General features: G+C 37.8%; 1 protein-coding gene across 3 annotated transcripts in view; it reads right to left on the bottom strand.

Annotated features, from left to right (window-relative positions):
* The window catches only part of SMARCA1 (SWI/SNF related, matrix associated, actin dependent regulator of chromatin, subfamily a, member 1), a 34,295-nt gene that overhangs the window by 8,135 nt on the left and 166 nt on the right, over window positions 1-25,994 (bottom strand). Inside the window, exons 1-22 of one of the 3 annotated variants that reach the window (XM_053955656.1) lie at window positions 25,497-25,739; window positions 22,159-22,245; window positions 19,726-19,892; window positions 18,675-18,775; window positions 18,453-18,553; window positions 17,993-18,172; window positions 16,552-16,707; window positions 16,175-16,306; window positions 15,361-15,429; window positions 14,518-14,627; window positions 13,601-13,827; window positions 12,929-13,050; window positions 12,397-12,549; window positions 10,914-11,046; window positions 9,805-9,953; window positions 9,142-9,261; window positions 6,786-6,896; window positions 6,487-6,600; window positions 4,491-4,613; window positions 2,826-2,958; window positions 1,934-2,052; window positions 1,517-1,729 (exon numbers count right to left, since the gene is read on the bottom strand). In XM_053955656.1, coding sequence (XP_053811631.1) covers window positions 1,517-1,729; window positions 1,934-2,052; window positions 2,826-2,958; window positions 4,491-4,613; window positions 6,487-6,600; window positions 6,786-6,896; window positions 9,142-9,261; window positions 9,805-9,953; window positions 10,914-11,046; window positions 12,397-12,549; window positions 12,929-13,050; window positions 13,601-13,827; window positions 14,518-14,627; window positions 15,361-15,429; window positions 16,175-16,306; window positions 16,552-16,707; window positions 17,993-18,172; window positions 18,453-18,553; window positions 18,675-18,775; window positions 19,726-19,892; window positions 22,159-22,161 — 2,736 coding nt within the window. In that variant the 5' untranslated portion in view covers window positions 22,162-22,245; window positions 25,497-25,739. Of the gene's footprint in view, window positions 1-1,516; window positions 1,730-1,933; window positions 2,053-2,825; window positions 2,959-4,490; window positions 4,614-6,486; window positions 6,601-6,785; window positions 6,897-9,141; window positions 9,262-9,804; window positions 9,954-10,913; window positions 11,047-12,396; window positions 12,550-12,928; window positions 13,051-13,600; window positions 13,828-14,517; window positions 14,628-15,360; window positions 15,430-16,174; window positions 16,307-16,551; window positions 16,708-17,992; window positions 18,173-18,452; window positions 18,554-18,674; window positions 18,776-19,725; window positions 19,893-22,158; window positions 22,246-22,875; window positions 22,894-25,496; window positions 25,740-25,994 lie in introns of those variants that run through there. The other 2 variants (XM_053955657.1, XM_053955655.1) reach the window with 2 other exon arrangements.

Here is a 25,994-nt window from a genome sequence, read left to right as displayed (position 1 = left end):
GAAAGTGAAAGATTGTTTTAAGTTTGTATTTCCATTATATTCTTTTTCAACTATGTAGTAGCAGAATAACTAAAATTATTAATGGATAGAATTTTAAAAGAAAGTCCCCAAAGTTCCACTATATTCCCAGTGTCTCAGTTTCAGCATTAAGACACCACAGAACATATTTCTACACTTAAGCAAATGATTTCTATCCCCTTTAAAGAAAAAGTATACTGAACATAAGGATCTGCAAGACTTAAATTGAATATTTAACTCTACCCCTGACAACTATATATCAACTAATATTAAACACTGAGCTACATTTTTAATTTCTAGTACCCATTTCTATGATTTATTTAAATGGATTCCTGCACAGACAGCTTAAAAGAAACTCCTTAATGTGCTAAATACTGCAGGCTTCTCTCTTTATGGACATAATTTTAAAGTCCAGTATTTCTTCAAACACACATTTTAGTAAGAAACACTTGTAATTCTTTTTAATTAAGGGCTAACTGCTGCACTATGCAGAAACACTTCAACTGCAGAAATAGCAAGTAAAAAGTGTATTGCATAATTATAAGTAGTATTGGGAAGAGCAAATATACCCACCTGTTCAAATACACATTTTAAATATTTTATTTTATGTTTTATCTCTTCTTAGTACATACCCAGAACTCTGAAAGAACATTCTTTCAGACAAACAAATCCCAAGGTCAGGAAATAAAGACAAACAACAAGAAGGAAAGAATCGAGCAAAAATTTTGGGGCAGATCCAACAGCTTTTTACCACTGAAAGAGTCCCATATTCTGATGTTGGCACCTACATACCTTAATATTTGCAATCATTAAAGCTTCTGTTAGTGTTATCAATTCCTGCTTAATGACTAAATTAAAAATTAAAGGCTCTACTCTAAAATTCTGAGTACTAGTCTACTTGCTACTAACCTTGTATTATATTCTCTAAATAAAAACAAAATTTTCAGTGAAGTATAACTAAAGAAATTTAAGCATTTGCGTGGGATAATCCACACTCACAACTACAAAGTGCATTTTAAAGCTATTGCTTCAATGATTAATTTCTATGTGAATCACTAACTTTCCTCATGCTGTTAGAAATTAAATACTGCATTAGAAAAGCTGCTCCCTTCTCCAAGTATATTATTCAGATGTCTTCAGTCTTTAATATTATGGAATAACTCTAAAAGAGTCATATTTTAAGAGACATTGTTTAGTAAAACACTCAGTTTGCAATAAAAGTAACAAGGATATTTGTAAGTCTAGTCTACCTCTGCATTAATACCTCTGGGTAACATGGGACTTTCAGTCTGGCAGGTTTTCTAATCTGTGTTCCAGCTGTATTGCATTTTTTCTATACTAAGGCAAAAGGTTACTTTAAAAAAAAACAGAAATGAAAATAAAACCTGAAGTTATTCTTTCAGCACTTGTTTCCTAAACGAATTTTATGTGGTGGTGCTTAACAAAGAACAAGGTACCTCATGCCATGTCATGCCTAGCCCCTGGAGGTGGTACCTACCATGGCCGTTCTGGATTTGATAAACCAGTCGAACCGGAACTGAGGGGCGTTGCGCACGCACTGCCTCAGCTCCTCGTACACGTTTTCCTTGTCAAAGCCCATCTTGTGTAACATACAGATCAAAAACCTGTCTTCTTCTTCCGTGTAATTTTTCCCTTTGTTTGTTCCATACTGAATACGCAGCTGATGAAAAGGTGCCTTGTATCTTGCAATCTGAATGCAAAACAAAAATAAGGACTAATAAACATACAATGCTACATCAAGGAATCATTACATGATACTGTAGATCACTGAGAGATGGTGTACTTCCTATGGTGCATAAAAAGACAGAACTCTCATCCCCAATTATTCCTTTTCTGAAGGAATTTTTGGAAGAAGTCAGCTACAGAAAACAAAAATAATTACTAGAATAATTACTTTGGCATCAAGGGCTTTCTTGATACTGATCCTCCTTTGAATTCTTGCCTCTCCTCGTTCAATTTGAGCCATAATCCTCTCAATGTCCTGTAGTTCATTACAACGTTCCCAGAAAACAGCTAAAAACACAGAACAAAATTGTTAAATATAATCTTTTTCTCTGCTCTTATGACTTTACTGTTAAGAACCTCTGGCAAAACAAAAAAGAATTTAGCTTGTGGTTCCATTAAATCTTAAACAGCGAGCTAATGCTCTCCAGCTTAGTGTGCTAGCCAAAACATAAGCCTGCACTGACTCTTTATTCAGTATCTTTAAAAGTTAACTGTAAGTGAAGGCTTAGTAAAACTTCTAACACAATTGCATGCAGCATAATTAATTGTAAAATAAATTCAACACTGAAGGGAACTTTTGCGGAGCTCTTCCTTTTTAACTACAGGAAGAACATTGCAAAGTTGATTTTATGAAGGTATTTAGTAAAATTACATCCAAGGCTGAAAGAGGAAAAACTCTCAAAAGCACTGTGTAAATACAAAAGACAAGATACAGTGTACTAGGTAAAATAGCAGAGATACAGCATAAAGAATCACACTGGCACTATAAGGCAAATGCACAATTTCACAACTCCATGTTGTCAGTGAGAATTAACTGTATCAAACTGTAAATCTTGACTAAGGAGGGCTAAAGGCAGCTGTAGGTGTTAGTTATATGCTACAAAATCAATGTTTTAAATAGAATTTAGTCTCCTGAAAAAAAAACAATATTGCATACTTTAACAAAAAAAAATTCTTAATGCATCCAAATTCTCTATCTTGTAATTTTAAAAGAACATGTAGCAAAAATCATGGTAATACTCTGGTATTAGGAAATAAATACATTTCAAAGTATCACAAACCTGAGTACTCAATGACCTCCTCAGGTGACTTTCCTTCCACCTCACGGGCAATATTGTCTATATCATCACGACCATATTTCTCATTAGCTTTAATAAACTGGTTAAAATCCCTTTTATTCCAGTTTGTAAAACCCTGTAAGCAACAAAAGATCAAGAAGGCATTATCAGGTCGAAGGGAAGCACATTCCCAAATTCTGATTTATGTATGTATCATTTGCTCCTCTGCAACATCACATAATTACAGTGGCTAATGACCTTTCAGTATCTCCATAAACTTGTGTTATCCAGGGCTTATTACTGAATCTGTAACTAAAGAGTTTTTTTTGAGCATGACTGCACGTGCATTAGTAACAGCTTTTTATCCTTTCTTTTTAAAGTTTTTGTGATACTTCTCCAAAGAAACAAGCTCAGTGACAGTCACACTTCTGCAGATACAAGCATCACACTTCAGAGGAGTACAAGGTGCAGCAATGCCTGTGTCATCATAAGTTCTTAGAGCAGTGCAAGTATCTAAAGCAAGAGCTCCTACTTCAGACATTTACAAACCTGGAACCAGACAAACAGCTGGATAAAAGCATAAGTATGTCAAGAAAAGATCTCTAGTCCAAAAAGATGCAATCAAATGGAAACTCTAAAGCACTGTCAAAGAGAGAATTTTTTATGTAACACAGAAATCCAAAACTGAACAAGTGAGATGCAATGCACAAAAACATCATCCAAGAAAGAGATGTTACAATTCAAAGACAGGGAAAGCAGAAAATGACAACAAACAAGACAATCACATGCCTGGGCAATAATCTGTAGTGCACTGAGTCTCCTTCATCACAGAAATGTATTTACAAGGAACTCTGTCAGCTCTCCAGCTGAATAAGCTCACTCCACAATTAGCATGTTCAGACATATGTGAACTAACATACAAGTGTCTAACATACACAATACAACTATTTCTTTTTAATCATTAACAGCAGTACTGATATGCATATCAGCACCAGCTTAAATATTTCCTCTGCTATATACAGGTGAAATTAATGGCGAAATTGTGACCTTGGAATTTTCTTCCAAGGTACACCATCCCCAATTCTTCTAGAGAAAATTTTCTGAATCAAAAAGTCCTGTTACTCTGAACACGCCTTTCTCCTTAACAATCAGTTTTTAATAAGCCCACTCAGCAGGATAATCAGCCAAAAGATCAAGAAACAAGTCAGTGACATAAATTCAGTCCCAGTATAAAAAGAACATGCCTAAAAGCTCGACTGGGACAAAAATTAATGGATGTGACATGCCTTAGACACCTGCATAAACACCATGTATGTTGACTCCGGCTTGTCCTGATTCAAACCCTTTTTGATTTAAAATCAACACACAGGCTTTATGTACAAGGAAGCCACTGATTGGATTTCTGCATGTACTGCTGGGTAGTACATCTACTATACAAGCTGTTGCCTCAGAAATGTTCAAGGACTTTCAAGGAGACCATAGAGGACTAAAATGTAAACTTGAAGGACAGGAAAGGTTCCTCAAAGCAAAACCAATCAGTATCATTACATGTTCTGTGCTTTCTTATTTCAGTAACATCAGCATAGCTTTCCTGTGTGTATTTACCATTACTTATATTCCATAGTAGCAAAAACATATGATGAAATACTTCAACTGACTTTATTTTACCTGCGTTAGAAGCTTTTCTTTCTCTTCACTTTCCTCAGTATTCAGAGGCATAGACTCATCTATCTTCTTTTGTTCCTCTTTTTGTACCTGAGCTGCATTTGGAAGGTCAGGATTCCTGGGGACCTAAAGTCAGGGGTATCAAAAAGCAGTAATGCAGCAATGTTATTTCAAAGACATCATTTTAAAAGCACTGATCTGTACAAGTTACCAAATGTGTTCTACCTAGATTCAGATCTTATTGCCTAAACCCCTCCTCCCAAAAATAGGACTGGCTTTAAGTTCTAAGTTTGTTATGCCCTGAACCCACCACTCCTGCACACAATGACCTCGGGAAACTGTGAGAGGCTGAGCTGTCACAGCTCACTGATTTCAGTGGTACTTTTCACTACCAAAGGCCCTGCTTTCCTACATTCATTGGTTTACAATGTTTTGTAACTGCAGTGAAACACTAAGTTCTGCCAGTAAAGCCATGCACACTGCCCAAGTAAGGACCAGACACAACATGTTGTAAACAAGAACAAGCAACATTTTATCTGTCCCTCTCCACACTGACCAATTTAGTATTTGTGACCTTTGACTGTACTCCAATTCCACTGCACACAACAGCAAACAAGTCAGAAACCAGTATCCAGTAAAGGTTTAGTAGACCTTACTTATTCCTGCAGCAAAAGGCAGTGGAAGGTAAGAACTGTTAGGCCGTTTTCAATATATAAGAATTTAAACCAGTAAAGTTGAGAAGATTTAAGACTGATGCATAAAGCTTGGTCTCTGCCTATTGGTTACCTTCTGATATTAGTTATGGCAGTTTTTAGTATTTATAATAAACTCTCTTCAGATTGGAAGTTATACTTCCATTTCAAAGCTAAACAGATTTCATTATCTTTATCACTTTCCCCACCAGTAAACTATCATACTAACCTTTTAAGATAACAATTATTCATGTTCAACCTTTCCAGGCTGACAGGTTTCCGTAACAGGTCTGAAACACCTCTTTTTACATGCATATTGTCAACATTAGCAATTCTCTCATCCTTCTTTTTTTGAGTATTAATTGAATAAATTCTTTCCCTAAACTAACTGCATACATATCTTAATTGTATCCTGACATCCCCATGAATTTATTTTGGCTGCAAACAAGATTCTAAAAAAATCTTCTACTTTTTCTTTAAAACACATTTTGCTAATATTAATTCTACTCTCACCAATTTTCTATCTGTTGCTTTGTATGACAATTTTATGTTCTCCAACACATTTTCAGGTGATTTTTTTTTTCTTGCTGCAACCTGTCACAAAACCTGAGGCTTTTTAAAGCAAGTTACAGGCATGTGTGGCTAGAATAAAGAATCTATTTGGTTTACTCAATCAATACTGGCCCATGTGAGGATAACACAATCTGTTCACTGCTTGTCCAGTAATGTCAGCAGGGAAAAGGGAGAAATTCAGCTAAGGCACAGTAAGAAGAAAAAATAAAAGGAAAATCGAGAAATCTGTTGTCTTGTTTCCTTTTTGTAGTAGTAATACATTCAGACTTCTCCACACCTTTAAACCTTTTATATCCTATTCAAATCCAAAGAAAACTGATGTCATTTTAATTACCTTCATATCAATACAAAGTCATTATTATCTTAAGTTATTTTCTAAATAAGACATACAAAAGTTTTCACAAAAAAATCATACTCTGGACATAGACTTTATATTAGCCAAATTATCCTCACCTTAGACCACATGTCACACCTTTGGTTTTGAACTGTCTTTCCTTCTTCTACTCTATTTTATTGTTAGGAATCCACCACAAAACACAAAGCTACACAGATGTAGAATTTTTAGTGAAGGAAAGAACAACAGATTATTTTTTCTGCTCCTCAGTGGAACAGAAACAGAATAGAGGCTTTAAACCATTTCTTTCACAATAAATTGACAAGCCAAGGTTGCAACAAATTTACAAAATGGAAGACAAATACATTTCACTGATTTGAAAAGAAAAAATATGCATTACCTTATATCCTATAGTTTTACGGTAATACAGAATTTCTTTTTCCAGAAGTTCAAATAACCGTGGTGGGAAAAACTGAAAATCCTGAATATTTGGTTGTTTTGGAGGTCGTGGAGCCTTCAAAAATACACAGATAAATCAACATTTAAAAGCTTAATTTTTCTGCAAGTAAACTACCATAACTCAGCAGCAGTGGCAACTTATGACTTTGTAAATACACAGGGGTAGAGCCATGGATGCAGCATAGAAGAGAAGGAGCAAAAGAACAACATAAAACCCTTCCATACTTGCCACCTTCTTACCTTTGGAACTTTTGGTTCACTGACACGTAGGGCTTCTCTGAAATAAGCATCCACTGCATAATTGGCTTTGCGTTCTCTTTTTGGAGGCTCAATCCATTCCATCATGCTCAGCTGCACACAAAACAGAATAAAAAGCTACTTAAGTAACTGTTTGCTTCCCTAAAGTCACAAGAATAATGACTAATATGGCACTGCAAAATAGGAATGTATTTCTGCACAGCAAATCTAATGATTGTGCTCAATAATTTGGATACTACAATAGAGCTCAAAAATAAGCTAGAAATTATAGCTCATTATAACAAATGTTTAAGCACTTAAAAGATAATACACAAGACAAGTAAGGCAATGCAGTGGCAAGAACAGATTCTTTTACAATATTCTAAGTATTTCAGACACCTGAGTAGGGTTAGGACTCCATCTAACAAAACACAATGGAAGGAAGGGCTGAGGACTTGGGCTCTGAATGCTCTAATTTCTTGTGATATGAATAAATTGCTTCTCCTCTAAATATCACAATGACTAACCTCTATAAAGGCTACAACAGACAAAAAATCCATTAGCAATCAAATAATCTTAACTAAATCCTTAATGTTATTTCATACTATGCAGTATTTAACTCCCTTCATGTAATGAAATTATCAACACAAAGAATTTTATGTGTATACACACACAATGTACTATATTCTCATCAAACTATTTACTTTTCTAAATGTTTTTTCAAAATCAATAAAATCCAGAGTTAGAAGGGTGTTTTGTAGTTAACAAGTAAAAATTCACAAATCTGATTCCAGGTAAGACCTTAAGGACATCTTCAATATACATCTTGTACAAAACAGGGATGCAAAGGAAACACTGTGGGATTGAGTAATACCTCTTTGTATGGACGATCCTTCTATTATTAGGTAAAATCAATGTACAAACTAAAACCTCGATGGGGGCTAGGTTTCTTTCCTTTTGTTTTTTTTTACTTAGGGATTTTTTTTTTTCACATATGTTGCTAGGAAACATTAACAACGGGATATTTAAGAAAAAAGAAAGAAGTGGACAAGCTCAGGGGAGGAGGGCATCTGGTTGCACTTCTCTTATCTGGGAGTTTCTCTCTGAGGGGCAGAGATACCTTGGGAACTGGGCTGGTAAAAGAGGCTGGGGCAGCTGCAGGCTCCCTCTCTCCCAGCTTTGGAGGTTGGAGCTGCTGCTTGGGGGAGGGAATTCACTGCTGCTGCCGGAGCCCAGCCCAGAGCTGCTTCTTCTGACACAGGGTGAGCCTCTGCTTGTGAGAGCAGCCACTGAACTGGGACCTTATTGACACCTACTTCACTGAAATAGGGACCTATCCCCATCTGCTCGGGTGCCCGGGATCCTGAGCTCGGCTCTCCCTGCCCTGCTGGGGGCCAGGCTGCCGCTGCCCCTCTCCTGCTGACTCTTCAGCACTGCTCCGAGTTCTCGCTGCACTGCAGCCCTGCACCTCCTGCCTGCCGATACATCCTGCCAGCCCAGCTTGGTGCTCCTCAGAGTCCTGCTGGGCTCCGGGATCGGCTGCCCCAGGGTTTGTGGAGCAGAGCCTCTCCTCCATCCCTTCCCGCCCGGGCCGAGCCGCCATTGCCGCGTGCTCCCCGGGCCCCACAGCGCCCCCTGCAGCCGCGGGGGAATCACCGCACCTGCCCTGCCCGCCGGGAGCCAGCAGCGCCCCTGCTGGCCGTGCCCGGAACTGCAGCGCAGGGGAAGCGCCGCAGCCGAGGCTGTCCCTGGGCTCCTGGTTCTGCTCGCTGTTAACCACGGCTGCTGGTGTTGGTTTGCCTTGTTACACCTACCAGTAAAGAACTGTTATTCCTAGCTCATATCTTGCCTGAGAGCTCCTTAATTTCAAATTATAGTAATTCAGAGGGAAGGGGTTTACATTTTCTATTCCAAGGGAGGCTCCTGCCTTCCTCAGCAGACGCTTGTCTTTCAAACTAAGACAAACCTTCACTATAAAAATAGACTCAAGTCTAAGATCCACATAAAAAATTATTATCAGGCCTGTTTTTTCACCTTAGTTATGCAACAGCAAAATAATACTGACTGCAGCAGTATAGTACTGCTATAGTATATAGCAGTATAGTACGTGCAACACAGTGGTTCGTTATAGAAGGGATGACATCTGAGCACTGTTATTGGATTTTGCCATGAAAAAAACAGTGGGGCTGAAAGTAGTTTAACAAAAATTCAGAATATTAATGCTCAGGCAGAGCCAAGTGAATTTTTCAAGAGTACCTTACTTCTCTAGAATCTAGAAACCTTCATAGTCATAACATTTATAGTATGGCTTCTATGCTTGCACCTTTAAACTGAACTCTTAAATGCTACCAAAAATTACCTTCTGTTTTTCTCTATAATCTTCACCTTCAAAGTTGTATAAGCTCATCTCTGTGTCCATAGTGAAATTTCGTAGGGAGCTCTCTCCCATTTTCTGCAACCGTTCATTCATTTCAGCTGTCTAAAATGAGAGGAAGATATTTTTAGGCTCGCTCAAGCTATTTCATCTTTTCTGAAAAAAAACAGCTTTTATCATTACTACAACATTCTCAATATCTTTTTCTGATTTTAACTTTTACTTACGCTTTCTTCTAAAGAGAGATACCCATTGTCCTTTTCAGTTTAGAGCAATTTGACTTCAAGACTCTCCATTAAACTGAATTTATTATGCTGGGATGTAGTCCTACAAATGTAGAATTTAACTTGAAATTTTAAATTAAATTTATGCCCATCTCCTTGGAGCTGAAATGGCAGTTCATTTTTTCATAGAGCTATCTATTACCTAATGAAGTACCATAAAGACTTTGTGCCTGTCCAAATTATTGGCAGTGCTTATGATGCACACAGCATGAACCTTGAAAATAATTACAATCACTAATTCTACTTCTTCAAAACTTCCATAATATTTAAAATCTGCACAAATAATAAAATAGATTTACGTAATCAGATCTCATTCCATTTTGTGCATAGGTACTTTGAATTCCATATTAAACAGTTCTCTAACCTTCTTTTCACCTCTTTCTAAAATAGTGGATATATCTTCTTCTGTCAGCTCACTATCTTTGGAAGCAAACACATGCGTGGCTCCGTGCCGGATCATCTGCAGCATTTCATCTTTTGCCAGTTTGTTGGACTGCTGGTCTATGAGCCTTCCTACAATCACAAGGAATATGTTGAAAGTTACAATATGGCAGTTCTAGTAGGATCATGAAAGCAGTGGATTTTTTTTACTTCACTGACAGAACAAGAAAGGAAAAACAGAACAACCATACAAAAAAAATACATTTCACTCAAGATGAGAATAAATAGAAATCAGAAACTTTGGGGAAAATGAAAAAAAAAACTTTGACTCAAGCCATAACAAAAAAGGCTTCATATTCAGATAATCCAAATTTTACATGTCAGATCTTATTCTTACAAAGTTAGCTGAACTTTTAAGGTCACAATCTTATCTCAAGACGAAAAATTACAAAGTACTCTATAATAACCACTAAGAAGTGCTTGACAATTTCAACATTCACAACACCAATTTCAACCTGATTTTTTAATTATTCTTCCCAAAATTTAACTGCTGTCCCAAAATTTCACTTATCCTATCTCTTCTCATGCTATCAAAATTTTGACCATCATCCTTTCAGTAGCCCACCCTTCAGTAAATACGAACAACCCTAAAAACTCAGCTTGAGTACCTTAGTTTTGACAAACTATTCCTCTTAGTGCTTCCAAACAAAAATACACAGAAGTGTTTTATTGTTCAGTTAACTCTTATGTGGTAAGAAGCATATGTATATTATTATTTCAACTGCCATGGAACACACCTGATTTTCTTTTTTTTTTTTTCTTTTTAACACATCACAAAACTAAGTAACATCTATTCAGCTGTAGTTTACTTTCCTCATTTAGACTCACTTTATGTCTACATTAATCAGGAAAACAGAATTTAAAAATAATTCGGCTGAACAAGTGAATACCTTGCACATTAAGCTGATTTAGTACACTGCTATTATACACAAGGCCTGCTTTCTCTAACACTGTACGTTTGTACAGTTATTTAACCATACTTTAAGGGACTGAACAATTCTGTTGCAGACAAACATATATAGCAGTTGATACCTTGTTGTATAACTATAGAGTCCAGTCTCAGTTTTATTTCAGCTCTTTCTACAATCCTCTCTTCAACAGTATTATCAGTGATAAGTCGAAACACCCGTACTGGTTTCTTTTGACCAATACGATGCGCACGATCCTAACAAACATAAATCAATGAGTGTTCAGCAACAAGAACTCACAAGCAATACACAGTTAGCTTGCAGAAACAGCAGCCTCAAACTAGCATTGTACTTCTTGGTCCCTTGCCTATTCAAAAGCACTGTAAAACCAGTGATAATATTTACTTATGCCTGGCTATTACACTTTTGAGTCATTCCATAGCAAGAAATGCATCTCCCTCATTGTAAATGAAGATAACTGAATGTCTGTCCAGACTGCAGCTGGGAAGTGGACATACAACAGTACAAACATGCATACATTTGTATTGCTTTCAAATGAATTCTCTCACTTGACAGAGGAAGTGATACTCTGCATCTCTGGCTTGAGCACATTAATTCCATGTGCAGAGTTCCTGCAGCCACAGCTCCAACAATGTGCTTGTCCCAAGCCAGCAAACAAGGTTTATCACTGACACACTATACTCATTTGTAACAAAACTTGTGTTTATCCTCTCTGGAAAATATGTCCTTTTAAATCAAAAAAAGTTAAACAGCTGTCCTTCAAGCTGTGGGTACCAGGATTTTCTCTTTAAACATGAGCTGTTAAACCCTTTACTCTCCTGCATAATATTCCTTTCTTCCTGAAAACCCTACTGAAGTTCACAAATCACAAAGTCTCCAGGAAGTTGCTCAACTACCAGCAGTCAACATGCATGTCTAAAGGGTGAGCTATTGATATTAAATACTTGATGTGTTGAAGTGCATTAAAAAAAATTTTAAAATTACAAACCACTAAATAAATACCCACCCTCCTAATCATGCAAGAAGGATCACATGAGTTTTATCCCACATGAAATAAATTACAGACTCTATTTTTTTTACATTCAGCACTCAGAAAGAGAAGATTTTAGTAGGTTTAACTCAAGGGTAACTTCCCAACCCAGCATCATCACCAAATGCCTTTACGCTTACGCAAAAACAAAAAGTAAAACCATAAACTTCCAAAATGAGAGAAATATAAGGCTGCATGCTTTTAGTTATCTGTTATTATTTTGGAAACAGTCCTCTATTATTCATTGACTGTACTCTTCTGAAAAAACAGAATTAAGAATAATTCTATACTTCTATTAACAATACTGATATAGTATTTTCATAGAAGTAATCTCTCATTATGAAATTAATCAAGACAAATATTTACAGGCAAAAATCTACAATTTCCTCCACAAATTCTGTTCATGCCCTTTTATTCAATTCTTTTGCTTCTTCATATTGTCTTGTGTATACAAAAAGTAAAGAAAAATAACAAAAGTGCAAGTTCTGAAAACAGTTAAACAAAATAGAACACTGACGACTTAAACAAACAAATGTGTATTAGGGAGTTAACTCACCATGGCTTGTAGATCTACTTGAGGGTTCCAATCTGAATCATAGAGAATAACCACATCAGCAGTTGCCAAATTAATTCCAAGACCTCCAGCTCTGGTACTCAGCATGAAAATGAATTTACTGCTGTTGGGAGCATTAAATGTGTCAATTGCTTCCTGAAAGGAAAAAAAAAAAGGTGTCACTGAAGTATCAGATATTTCAAACAAGTTTCCAGTATGTTGGTGGCTTTCCAATTAAATTTCTTTTAAATTTACACAGTTTTCATATAAAAAAGAATTTTATCAAAGTAAGAAACTGTATGTCTGGACAGGTGAGAAAATCCGTATTGACTCCACAATATACCGTATTTCTCATTTAGCTGAGGATCAAATGAAACATACTGTGGACTTAGATTAGGAAAAACATTCCCTTAACAGCCTTTGAAAAACTGTAGCATTTCTGCTTTACTTTAAACAATGATGTGGCTACATACCTATATGTAAATAATAACTTATTAACACAAAGGCTTTTCTTGTTTGCATACAACTTTCCCACCTCTCTTTCCTCATGTGGTGTCTGCCCATCAAGTCTGCAGTACTCATAACCACGCCACATGCAATAGTCTTCCAAAATATCCAGCAAACGAGTCATCTGACTGAACAGCAGAACTCTGGAACCTGACAGAACACAGAAGGTTTTGACATTCATTTTATGTTTTCACATGGATCTTATCACAGAGCTACTACAGAGCATGACTGAGAATTTATGTGAAATACTCTGTACTATGCCTAACTTATTAAGTCTTTCTTCTCAAGTTATTTTTCTGGTAGTGATTTAACCAATCAAGGGTATTACTTGATAAACTATAGAGGAGAAATATACAACCAAAGAAGCAGAACACTTAAAGCCATTGTAAGGAAATCTGGTGCCGACTGATGCACATAGATGAAATAATCCTATCATCAGAAATGTTCTTAGAGAAAGGAGAAGGGATGCTCTACTCTTCCTTTCCTTCTGCTTCTCCATATTTTTAGTCTTACTCATGATTCCCATAAGATTTCTTTCCCTTCATGTGTTAAGATCTACAGAAAATTAATTTTCAACAAAAACGTTACAGAAAGTGATGAATACAGTCACTACAGGAAAGGCTAAACCTGTGCAGTTTTTGAAAGATACTTTAACTTAGAAGGAGCATTCAAACCACTGCTGTCCATAAACAGTACTCACCCTGCTCTCTGAGTTTTGCCAGCAGCTTATCCAGAACTAACATTTTACCACTGTTGGTGATGAGATGAGTGTCAGTGGTGTAAGGAGGGCCTGGCTCAGCACCATCAAACAGGTAAGGATGGTTACAGCACTTCCGCAGCTGCATCAGAATATTCAGCAGACGCATCTTATCCATTTTGCCAGCTGAATTCAGGATATCAATATCTTTCATCAGAATCCTGGTATACCTGAGGTTTTAAGGGCAGTTTTGAACAACTTTTGGTTTTTATATGAATGAATGAATGAATGAATGAATGAATGAATGAATGAATGAAACCCTGCAATATCACCATTCTTATTTCTGGATGTGGGAGTTGGCTCTGTTTATATAACAATGAGCTATATTATCATGAAACATCTGACTGATAATAATGATTTCTAAATTCATGCCTAAATATGAAAGGGAATCTCTCTGCAAGTGACAGTGATCTGCCATTCACTGGATTCTTTTACACTTTCATTTTAGTAGTACAAAGTGGATTAAAAATATCACTTATTTAACAGAAACTGCTACACTGACCTGGCTCCTTTTCTCGTATCTCTTCTGGGTATGTAGCTCCTCAAGTTTTTATTTTTTTTAATTTCAGGTAAGACTTTTTGGTGCATACATACTTGGATCAAAGGAGGAAGCTTAGAAGGCATTTGGTCTTTCAAATAGACTTAAGGAAGGAAAAAAGTTTCTGCTTTCATCCTCCCAGTTCTTTTCATTACCCTTCCTGAGCTCTCTGAAACTTGTGCATTTTTTAGAAAAGCCCTAAGACAGCTATAAGCAATTTTCTCAATCTGTCTCAACATGCAATTGTAAGGAGGAAAAGTATCAGTGTGAAGAGCTATAGTGTTTATCAGAAAAGAATCTTACTTTGATGTAAATAACTTACCATTCTCTCTGCATTTTGCTGAGCCCAAGATAAATTTTTACTTCCTTCTTCGGAGGCAAACTCTTTTCTACTTCACCTTTTATGCGACGTAAGAGAAATGGCTTCAAAACCTACACAAATTAAAGATGTTTTACATAGATAAATGTATAAAATTGACTGCCACAAATACAAAACTAACAGATTCAATTATCTGATATTTATTCACAACTAATCAGTATCTACTGCTGTCATGGGGACTCCATGAGAAAAATTCTGCAAACAAAGTTGTCCAGCAATGACTAAACTCACACATAAATATGTGTATCCCTATATAAAGATTGCCATAATCATCCCAGTTGTTATCTTAAGAAGGGGCAAAACTTTTAAGTTTATAAAATTTAATCCTTTTTAACATAAGCCCCATTTCATTTCCACTAGCAGGGACAAAACACACCAACATTTCAAGAATAAGCAATGCATGTTGTAGTTTCTCTGACCTCTTTTGCTACTGCAAAAAATGTCTTATCTCATGCACAGTAAAACAAAGGTAAAGGAATGCCTTTATTCAGACTAGCATGATGTGTATCAGTGCACTTTTCACAATAATAAATGGTTTCAAAAAGATCTCAAAATTCTTCATTTTCATATTTAATGTTCATATTTTGTCTGCTTCAAACAGTAATACACAAAAAGTAGTACCTATGATAGGAAGCTTAATTCATTAAGATTCTGCTAGGCATTCCTGTAACTAAAGACCTTCATGTTCATCTTTTCAACTTTGAGATGAAGGGGAAAATAATCTGGTTTTCTTCTTTACAGTGTGCATGCTAATGATGACATGTGATTACAGCTTTAATTACTTACAGCATGAAGTCGTTCTACAAGTTTCTGATCACCGAGACAATTTTTAGTGTCAAACCATGAGTCAAAATCCTGTGGTGAGAAACAGCACAATTGGTATGAACAGTTTATCATCTGTACTTTTAAGAGACACATATTGACTCTCTTTCATTCCAACTGAGAGTGGCATAAATCTTGAGACAAATGACTTCTACGAAAGAAAAATCAGTCTGTAATTCTGTGCCATCTCCCTGGCACATTGTAACATTTGAGTCAAGTGCATCACTGCAGACAAAATACCATTCTACTCTGTTTAATAAGTTGTCACTTTCCATGCTCATCACTGCAGTGTCCAAGTGCTTCCCTTCAGTGCTTATGTGATGATGGGGCAAAAAGTTAAAAAAAAACAACTTCAATCCTTAAGAAAATTAGATGGACAGCAGAGCAAAAATAACATAAGCAAGTAATACAAGCACAAAGAAACATTAGCAGTAAAAAAGAAAGATTACTCAAGTTCTAAATTTAAAAAAAAAGGCTTATGCCTATTTGGATGCTTCATATTCTTGCTACTTCATTGCTTTCTCAAATTTTGCATAATTCTTGATCTATTTAAAGTACTGCATTTGCTATTAATGGTCTGAGGCCTCATCCACACCAGCAGAATACACTGTTTTAACTAGGTAAAGTAAGAAAAGTAGCCTACAGTAAGGCAGAGATCTTTCCCTGAACCTGGGTCATGCACAACGTCCATCTCCTACCAGGCTGGTCATTCCTGTCTTCTCCAGACAGCAGCCTGGGAATCAAAATAACAACACTGTACTTCCACACATCAACTTACATCGGCAGAATTGAAAACATCAGGTAAAAGGAAATTGAGTAATGCCCACAGCTCATGGAGGTTATTCTGTAAAGGAGTTCCTGTAAGCAGCAATCGATTCGTTGTCTTGAACTCACGTACAATCTCGGACAGCTGGAAACACAACGTAGTTATCAACACCATGTACACCAAAGCACAGTGAATCAGTTTTTGAAACTTAAAACAATGTCAATTAAACTTAGAGACAGTGAGCTACCTGTGAAATTCATATTTACCACCCAATAGCTTATTGCTTACGTTTTAAAAAAACACCACACCTAACACTTAAAACCTGCTCAAATCAGATCCATCTTTTTGTATCAAACTAACTTCCAAGTATCAAACAATTTCAAATTTACCTTAGACTTCTCATTCTTTATTCTGTGGGCTTCATCAATTACCAGGTACCTCCAGTTAAATTTCTTGAAGACTGATTTCTCTTTAATTACCATTTCATATGATGTAACACAAACATCCCATTCACCAGGCATCATAACATCACGGATAAATGCAGCCTAGAGGAGTAGAACTGGATTAGTAAACATTTATAAATATGAAGAATTTTTATGGCATTCAGGGAAAGCTGCCTCCACCACTATCACTGATGTACTAAACTAGCACACCAAAGACTCTGAAACATCTTCTCAGTAACTGAAAGTTACTGTAATAAAAGCCTTCAATCCTTTGGACTTCAAGCACAGAGAAAGCTGGAGTTAAGCAAAACACAAATTAGTTCCTACTCTAAATTAGCTGTTTTCTCTTCAGCATCATTTCTCAATTCAAATAAAGTACCTACAAACAAATGGGAAAAAAACCTTCTGAATTAACCTGTCCAAAGATACAGTCCACAAAAGCGTATCAAAACAACTTACATAGCCCACTCCCAACTACCTCCCTCCTCTGTCCCATCTCTGTTTTGCAAGGCACACATCAAAGCATATAAATCCTTTCACATGAAAGATCATCCCAAGGAAAGCCATGCAGACAGGTCTCCCCTGGTGCACCTGAGGCCATATCCTCTTGTCCCATCACCTACAAAAACAAGTTCCCTCAGCTGCTCCTCCTAAGCTCTGTTCCCTTCTCTGAACACACTCCAGCACCTCAATGCCACCAGTGCCCAGTACAGGGGTACCGTCATTGCTCTGGTCCTGCTGGCCACACCATGGCTGGTACAAGCCAGGATGCCACTGGCATTCCTGGCCACACTGCCAGCTCCTATTCCCTTTCTAGAGCCTTTCTACCCTCAAGCAGTAACAGGCAGCCATGCAATCCATATGAGCAGCTACAGAATTCACAGAAACATCCAGCTCATTCATCCCCTTCAGTCAGGAAAACATTCCATATCTATTTTAAGGCCTTCACAATGAAAGATGAAAAGCTGTACAACAGAATCCTAGTTAAAAGGCCAGGCAGGTTTATAAAATACAAGAGTGGGAAAAGTCACCTGAAAAAAGGTGAAGAGAGAGGTAACAAAGTGAGTGCAATAAAGAAAAATGAGTACACACTGCCATATTACAAATATGGAAGAGAGATAAAAAATAGGTGCAAAAATCAAAGAGAAAGACAACAGAAAAGCAGACAACTCAAAGGGCTGTACCCTGATCCCAGTCTATTATTTAATATACTGATTTTCAGTTTTTCCTCATAGTCACAAGCATAACATTTTGCATTTTCAACATTAATGTAGTTAAATATTACTAAAATATACTGTAATTAAGAAATAGCTCAGGGAGAATTCCATGTACCCAACTGATATTTTTGCCAAATAACACATATATTTCTGAAATGTAAAACACTTACTCTGGCATCTTTATCTCCAATAAGGCAAACAGCACGTAAGGATGGAACCCAGCGCTTGAATTCATTCATCCAGTTATGCAAAGTTGATTTTGGAACCAGGACCATGTGTGGCCCAGGAATGTTCCGGTAATGCTTCAGATAGCCTAATAAAGCTATTGTTTGCAGAGTCTTACCGAGCCCCTGCATTGACAAAGCGGGGGGAAAGAAACTTGCTGAAGTGAAATACCATAGAGAAATACTTTCAAACCACTTCCTTACTATGTAATTCTGCCATTTGTTTAAAGCAAACTATACAAAAAATGTTTGCAATAGAATTTCTTTCATTACAATTTCAGATTTAAAAAAACAGACTGCTGTAGAATGAAGCATACTACTGCACGTACATGAAACACTGTAAACATTTCAATGCTGTATTTTGCTCAGTAATTACCACAAAAAGATCCAAAAGATTACTGCTTACCATTTCATCTGCCAGAATGCCATTAACTCCATTTTCATACAATGAGATCATCCAGTTCAAACCTCTAACCTGATAATCTCTTAGTGTTCCTCCTTTCACATCTGTAAATGTAAGATTCCTCTAAGTAGAAAAATACTAATTCTAAGTAGAAAACTTTAATTGCAATCTGCTCAGATCTTAATTACATCAAATCACTCAGAGAACTGTTAACACCATGCTTACATGAAGGGGACTCCTCAAACCGAATACACACATTGGAGGTTTTCCGACTCTCAGACAAGAGCTCTTCATCCTCCTCCTGCTCCGTGCGCCTGTGGCGGTACCTAAAGAAAGAGCCCAACACTGATGTGAGAACAAAACCACTTCAAAACACTGCTACAAACTCCAAAGACAAATTACAACAGAAGCAATCACTGACCCACAGTGTGAATGCTCTGGTATCCTGACCAAACTCTCATCCTGTTAACACATAATTCCTTAGGAGTCATTCCAGCTTTAATTAGAAAGGCTGACTGAAGCCCTCTCTTTCAGAGCCACAGCTATAATCTGACAATATCATCAGTTCTCTGAGGCACTTTTTAATGAGCAACATAGAAATACAAGACACATCAGTGGTGGCCTTAGACTCAATTACTTGATAATTACAAAGTTCAGAAAAATCACATATTCAAATTTTTAAAAAATTAAAATTTCTAAAATAGAATGCCATTTTGCAAACATTCAAAAAAAATAGTTATTTGTTATTTCAAGACCTCTCAGAGGCACTACAGGCAGGCTCTGCTGCAATACTAACACAGACCAGTAAGAGAGACTAAGACAGACCAGTGGGAAGAGCCAGTTGGTGCTGAGGATCCAATATCCCCACTACATGGACACTGCCTTGTCACAACCTGGTCTAGCCCCACCCTGGTCCCACCAATGGGTCCACCACCAGCTGGGTCACATCAGGTGGATTTCTGGAGTGCCCCTTCAGCATTATGCAAAAGAAATTCAATTTGTGTGCTCCAAAGTCACCCCACAACACAGACAAAAACATTTTACACGGCAAGAATCAGACAACTTGCTTTAAAAGTGCATGTCTGATCCAAGGTCACACTTATGTTGATGGAGCAGATGATGCTTTCAAACCAATCAGCTTTTAAAGAAATTGATACACCACTAACTGTCTGGATTTACTGAAAGTACAATTTCTATGTACAATCTCTAAACAGATTATGTTAAAAGTCTAAGTTGTTTGGACATGTAAGAAGTCAGAAATAAAAATAAAACATACTCCCCAGCTGAAATCAAACTCTGTTTTTCATCTTTCTTCATCCGTGGCCGTCCCAGCTTGACTTTCAGTGGAGACGTTGGTGATTTTTGTGCTGCAGGTTGAATAAAATGTGCAAAAAGTTCTGTCTGCTTCAGGAGGAATTCAAACCTTTTCGCTCGATCTGCTTTCTAGTTTCCAAAGTGGAGAAGAGAATAAAAAAAAAAAAGAAAAACAGATAACAAAAGTATGTTTTTATGAAGAAAAATTAAGAAATAGAATTCAGGCAACTTGTGAGAACAACTCAGAAGAGGAAAGACTGACAAGACCATCTTTTAGACAACTCAGAGGGCTACAAGCATTGTGAAATAAGAGCTGCTTCATGGCACAACAGCAGTGGTGAAGGGATGTTTTAATCTTTGTCTACAAAAGATAAAGACAAAACTAAAGTTATGACTTACAGTAAGGAATGAAATCCTAACCTTGCTTGTCAGTGGCAGAAGTTTCATCAGCTTCAAGGCTATCAGGATTTGATCAAAGCTAACAATGTAGCTCTGTTTTTAGAACTATTTCTGAAGTAATGGTTGAACTGCTTTCATTCAAGTTTGTGAATTTTGCTGTCAGATTTCAAATTTCGAGCATGTCAGTTTTGCCATCTCAATGGGGCACGTGCACTTTACTATGTCACACAGCAAAACATGGCCTTTCTTATACTTACAAGGTAACATGTTACATCATTTTAAAGAAAAATATGATAAAATGCAAATTCTATCTGAGAGAATGCAACTGTTATCAGTTTCTCTATGAGAAATCTAAGCACCATGTAAGGCAATGTCCATGTGATGTCATTTACATATCACGATAAAAAGGACAGAAGTGAACCGTAGCTCTGCACCGTGACCTTTCCAAGAAATACTCGACCCCCAGAACGCCTCTCTGCAGGTCGCTTGCAGGCAGCAAGTCTCCCCCAACAGCAGAATGGCCAAGAGGGCAGCAGAGCCATCCTGGCGTGCAATGCACGACGGCGCCACACGAGGGCACTGCGTTTCTCTAGCAGCGCACCACTCACCAGCAAAGGAACGGCTGCACTGAGATCTGGGGAAAAAAATTACTGCTTCTACCCCCGGGCATCGTTATTGGACCATTTCTGGAAATAACCCGACCACCGAGTAAAATGTAAACATCAAGTAAAACCTTTATGAAAAAAAAAATTACAGAAGGGGGAAGTAGAGGCATTGATGTTTATGATCATCAATATAAAAACAAATCCATTCAGAGGATTCATAGTTAACAAATAATACACGATCACTTTGGCAAAATAATCATTGTTGGTAAGGACAATATAATTTTCTGCCTGCAATATTATAGGCTTAGTATAAACAGTATGTCTTGATAAAATAGTAAAGATCTAGCTCACAACTGCACAATTGATAAAAGGTAGGTTTTTTGGCATCTAATCCCTATGCCTCTTAGGACAACTGAACTAACACTGTAATTTAGGAAAGCTGTAAAGTCATGTAAAACAAGTTTAGCTGTTTAATCAATTCATTCTCAAAGAACAGATTCACTGTGGCTCTTTGGCTATAAATTAGGTGTTCATACATGTAGGTATCAATTTTTCTATGTCTAATGGTTATGTTCTTCCCTGACTTCTGTGATATATAGTCCTTTCAGACTCTTCTGTAATTATTAGGCATCCATTTAACATTAAAGCTTTTTTAAAAGGTACAAGATAGAGGTGCCAGCTTAAACCACGAACTTAGTACAACTGTCATCCAAGGAGTCTCACAAGGTCCTCCAGGCTTTTGCCTCTTTGTAACACTGTTACAAAGATGTACCCTGTTACATCTCCTCTCCAGCACTACAAGCTCCCAGCACTGGTGTCATGGACAAATCCTCTTTTGCATTGTTATGGCACACATATTATGGGGCATTTAAATATTTAAGACCGTGTTTTTATATGAGAAAAACTGGCACCAGCTTCAGTATTTCAATTCAGTAAGAAGCAGCTTAAGGATGCCTCTGACATGACCCAAGGAGTGATCAAATAAAACTGGCAGAGATCAATTCAAAACAAAATGGGGAGAGTTCTAAATAAAAAAAAAATCATTGAATAGTAACTCCTTACCATAGATGGGTGTGGATAACTACAAAAGAAACCACAAAACTAAAAATCTACTGACAACTACTGAGTATAAAAAACACAGTCTACAACTCCAAACACCATGCAGACAAAAATACTTGGAAGAATGGGAAGTATTTAACAGAACTACCACTACCTGACCTGTTTGTCACTGTGAGACACACGACATGGGCCTAGGCATCTAAATGAATCTGGATTTGTTTTTCTTTTCTGACACATCCAGGCTGCAACAACTCCTTGTAACTGTGCTGATCCTGCTCCAACAAGCCAGTGCCATAAAAAGCTGCAGTATGTTTTCTCACGAAAGCACTTACCATCTTCTCTTCATATTCTGGGTCAACTTCTTTGTCAGGTCGAGCTGCCTTTGGAGGAAGTTTGAGTTGAAATGGGGGATCATTTTTCTGGAAATCAGAAGTTAAACATTTTATAAATATCAGTTTGTTTACTTTTTTAGCAAAATGTATCGAACTGAACAAACCTACAAACTGCAAAACAAGCATGCTACTTTTCAAAAATAATTATTTCAAAATGAAATGAGTGCATTAATTATATCATTTCACCTAAAGCAAAACTCCATGTCCACGATGAAACTAAAGATCCTCATATTTATATCTACACACAGGATCCAAATTGAAAGAAATTACTGAAAGAGCACTAAGTTTAATCTTTCACAGAGATCTCACTGTAAATGCATAATTAAGTTTAATATCCTGAAAAGGTATTTTTAAAAATGTAAAAGTTTTGGTTTCTAAATGTCAGATTCCTAACTGTAAGTCCCTGACACTTGCACTTCAGTTGGATTTTGTCTGTTTCCACTTCTAGATGAATAGTCACAAGTTCAATTGGAAACACAGCTTAACTACACTTAACCAGAAACCTGGGAAAATAAACAACCAACCAATTCAATCCATGCAGCAACAACTCCATGGTACACTTTCAGACAGGTGAAGAACCACCTTATTTACTATATACGAAAGAAATCTAAGGAATTGTAACTAAAATATAACTTTTGCAGTTTATGAGATTTATACCTGTCTTCAATTGTGAAGCTCAAAGCAGGTTTTCCGCAGCTATATTGGTCAAATGATGAAATGGTAGATTTTTTTTCCCCTAATTAAGGAAAACTTTCCTAATTGGTCTTTGAAATATGCCAATAAAAATAAACCTATTTTGAGATGCTTTAAATTCTAAAAATGCTTTTGAAAAGCTCTGAATAAACTGGAAGGAGCTGCCAGAGTGCATGTCTGCATAAAATATAACAGTGCAGAGCATGAATCTGCTTTAAGTGCTTTGAGTATCAGACTACTATTAAATACATTAGAATAATAATTACTCTAAACTGGGTCCAGTAGCAAAACCAGGCCAAAATGGTACAAAATATTTTAAAATCTGTCAAGCAACATTGCTGAATTTAAATTTCAGAACTGTTACTGATAAATACACATGCCAGCTTCTTCTTTAACCACAATCATGCAAATGGGAGGAATATTTTCTGAAGTCAGAGATTACTGTTTCAAGTTTGGCCCAAAGCCATAATTCTCTGCAGAGGTGAACAGTACTAAGTGTATAATGAAGCTGCTTGACAGCTTAATGATTTTTATAAATGCTCCAGCTCACCTTTGCAAGGCCAAATGTTGCAAAGAGGTAGTATTAAAAATATTCTATTCACTTAAATGTTCTTCAATCTCACAGGTAATCAGCTCATCTCAGAAAGCAAAGTTACTCCAACATGCCACAGAGAGCTCACACAGACGTGGATATTCACACCTCCATTACATTACTGAACAACATACACTCCAAAGAGACAGATTGACATTGCTAGTATCAGGTCCAGTCCTTCAACTGAAGTATCAAATTATTCCTTAAATGAAAACAAATTGACAGTAGGCCATTTCAGGCCTACTCACTTGCCCTAGAAATAAATTAGATAGATATGTGTTACTGGAAAAAAGCTGTCTGTGTACCTCAGGTAAGTATGAAGTTTCTTCAAGCAGAACAACTCAATATTATGAGAATCTCTTAAAACTGAAAGTTTTCCAAGTATATTGCAATGCAATATTATCTTTCTGAGCCCCAAGGCAGACAGCTGCAATGCCAGTTCTCTTCTTACTCAGATTATCCCAGAAGGATAAAACTTATGGTGGCATACAAATCAAATTTATTCTGAAGTAAGTATTTCTAAATAACACACTCTGAGTTGAAACAGTAAATGAGCTGACATATTCCTGCAGCCACAGCACAATAAAATCACAGCATACACCTCACCCTTCAAGAGAAAACAAAACACACTGTCCTTACCCCCCCCCAGCCTATTATTGCAGTGTTTCTGTTGAATACTGATGACTCTGTAGTGTCAGAAATAACAAGCAGGACATTATCCAAAGCCAGTCAAAGAGACAAGCATGATCATGCTTCCCTGTGCCCCTTCTCTTCCTCACCACGGGCAGATTATGCTGCAGGCTCTCTGAGGTACTGCTCTGTGCTAGTGTGCCAGGCAGGCAGGCACAGGCATCACAGCCAAACTTGCTTCTGCAGCATGCTCTGAATTACCAAAATCTACACCTTGACAATTACTAGATTTTGGTACGAGTAAGAATACTTCCCCCTAACAACTGGACCATGTACCTTTAAACAATACAGGAACATAAAATATGTCATGAAGTCTGAGAGTTTTTCCCTAGAAACCTTACACAACAGGTAAAGTTTCATCAGGTAGAGGGCTGACTTGTCAGGAACCAGGACAGCAGAAGTCAGTACAATTCACCACCACAGAAGTAGTTTCGTTTTTAGCTTGGGAAACTCGCCAGTAACAATTTGTCTCTACTCTAGAACCTATTTCCATTATAGATTAAACAGTCCCCTGAAAACTGGCGTCATTTAAACACCTTACAACACCCACACAGCACTTTCAAAAGATCCTGAGTATTCCAACGATACAAAACATTCCCCTTAAAATCTCTAATATTAAACTACCCTAAACAGAGTTCCCAAATTCAGGCTGAGAGGTTTCTATCCAGAAAGTTTAAGTCCCAAAGTGAGGAAGCTTCATGAACACCTAAATAAACAACTGGGAACAAGAACTGCTGCTGCTTTTGTTGACTTTACTCTTGCAACTTGTGCTACTGAAAACTCTGAACAGATACACTAAGAATAATTAGAATTCCTTCTGTGTTAAACTCACATTTACGAGGTCGAAATACATTTCCAAATAGCCAATAAGACACTTTTGGCAGTACAACAAAAACTATTTATGAAGTAAAATACTGAGAGGGGAGCAGCACAACAGGTTGCATGACTGCCACTGTTATGCAGACGCTGTGACTGTACAGTTGACATGCATAAAATTTTGCAGAGTAAGTTGAATACAATAGAGAAAGAGCCCTTAAACGTTTTCTTTTGAGCAACTAAGTAAAGTTCAGGCTCGCACTTCACTGTGTCCCATAACTGTATACATAATAAAATAAAGCTTCAAACACTCTTTACAGGCAAAATGGACTGTCAGTAACTGGCATAAAACACCTGAATGTACTGTTATCAGTAGCTCCACAATCTTCTCCAGTATCACAAATACAGGATGTACGCTCCTCATTCCTACTAAGTTTTTTCTAAAATACATTCTTCGGGTTAAATCTCGTTCTGTTTCCAAGGATACCTGAATACGTCACTTTCTACATGCCTGGTGTCTTTCTTCCAAAAAACTAGGGAGAGGCGGCTGGCAGCCATACGTGTTCTCTCCAGTGCTGTGTTCTGCACCAGGGCACAATTCGAGCTGAGCAGGGGGAGGCCCTGACCCCTGTCAGCCCAACTCTCCGGGCCGCCCTCCCGAGCCCTCGGAGCTGCCGGCTCCGGGCCAGCCTTTCCCGGGGCACAGGAAAGGAAACAGCAGGGCGGGGGGCTCCGGAAGACGGACCCCGCCGGGGCGCGCAGGCCGCGGGGCTGGCAGGGGCTCCGCACGGGCTCCACGGCCCCGGGCCCGGGCTGCAGGGCCGGGCCGGGGACATCGCAGGGCCGCGGGGGCGGCGGCCGCTGTCAGGGCGACGCCGAAGGGCAGGCACGGGGCGGGGGCGTGCCCGGGCGGGGCCCTCGCGGGCCGCGGCGGAGGGGCCCGGGCGGCCTCAGGGCCGGGGCGGCGCGGGCCGAGCAGGGGCTG

Source organism: Vidua chalybeata, chromosome 14, assembly GCF_026979565.1.
Source record: "Vidua chalybeata isolate OUT-0048 chromosome 14, bVidCha1 merged haplotype, whole genome shotgun sequence".
NCBI lineage: Eukaryota > Metazoa > Chordata > Aves > Passeriformes > Viduidae > Vidua > Vidua chalybeata.
Note: the sequence above shows the minus strand (reverse complement) of the source record. Positions and strands in the feature narration are given on the sequence as shown.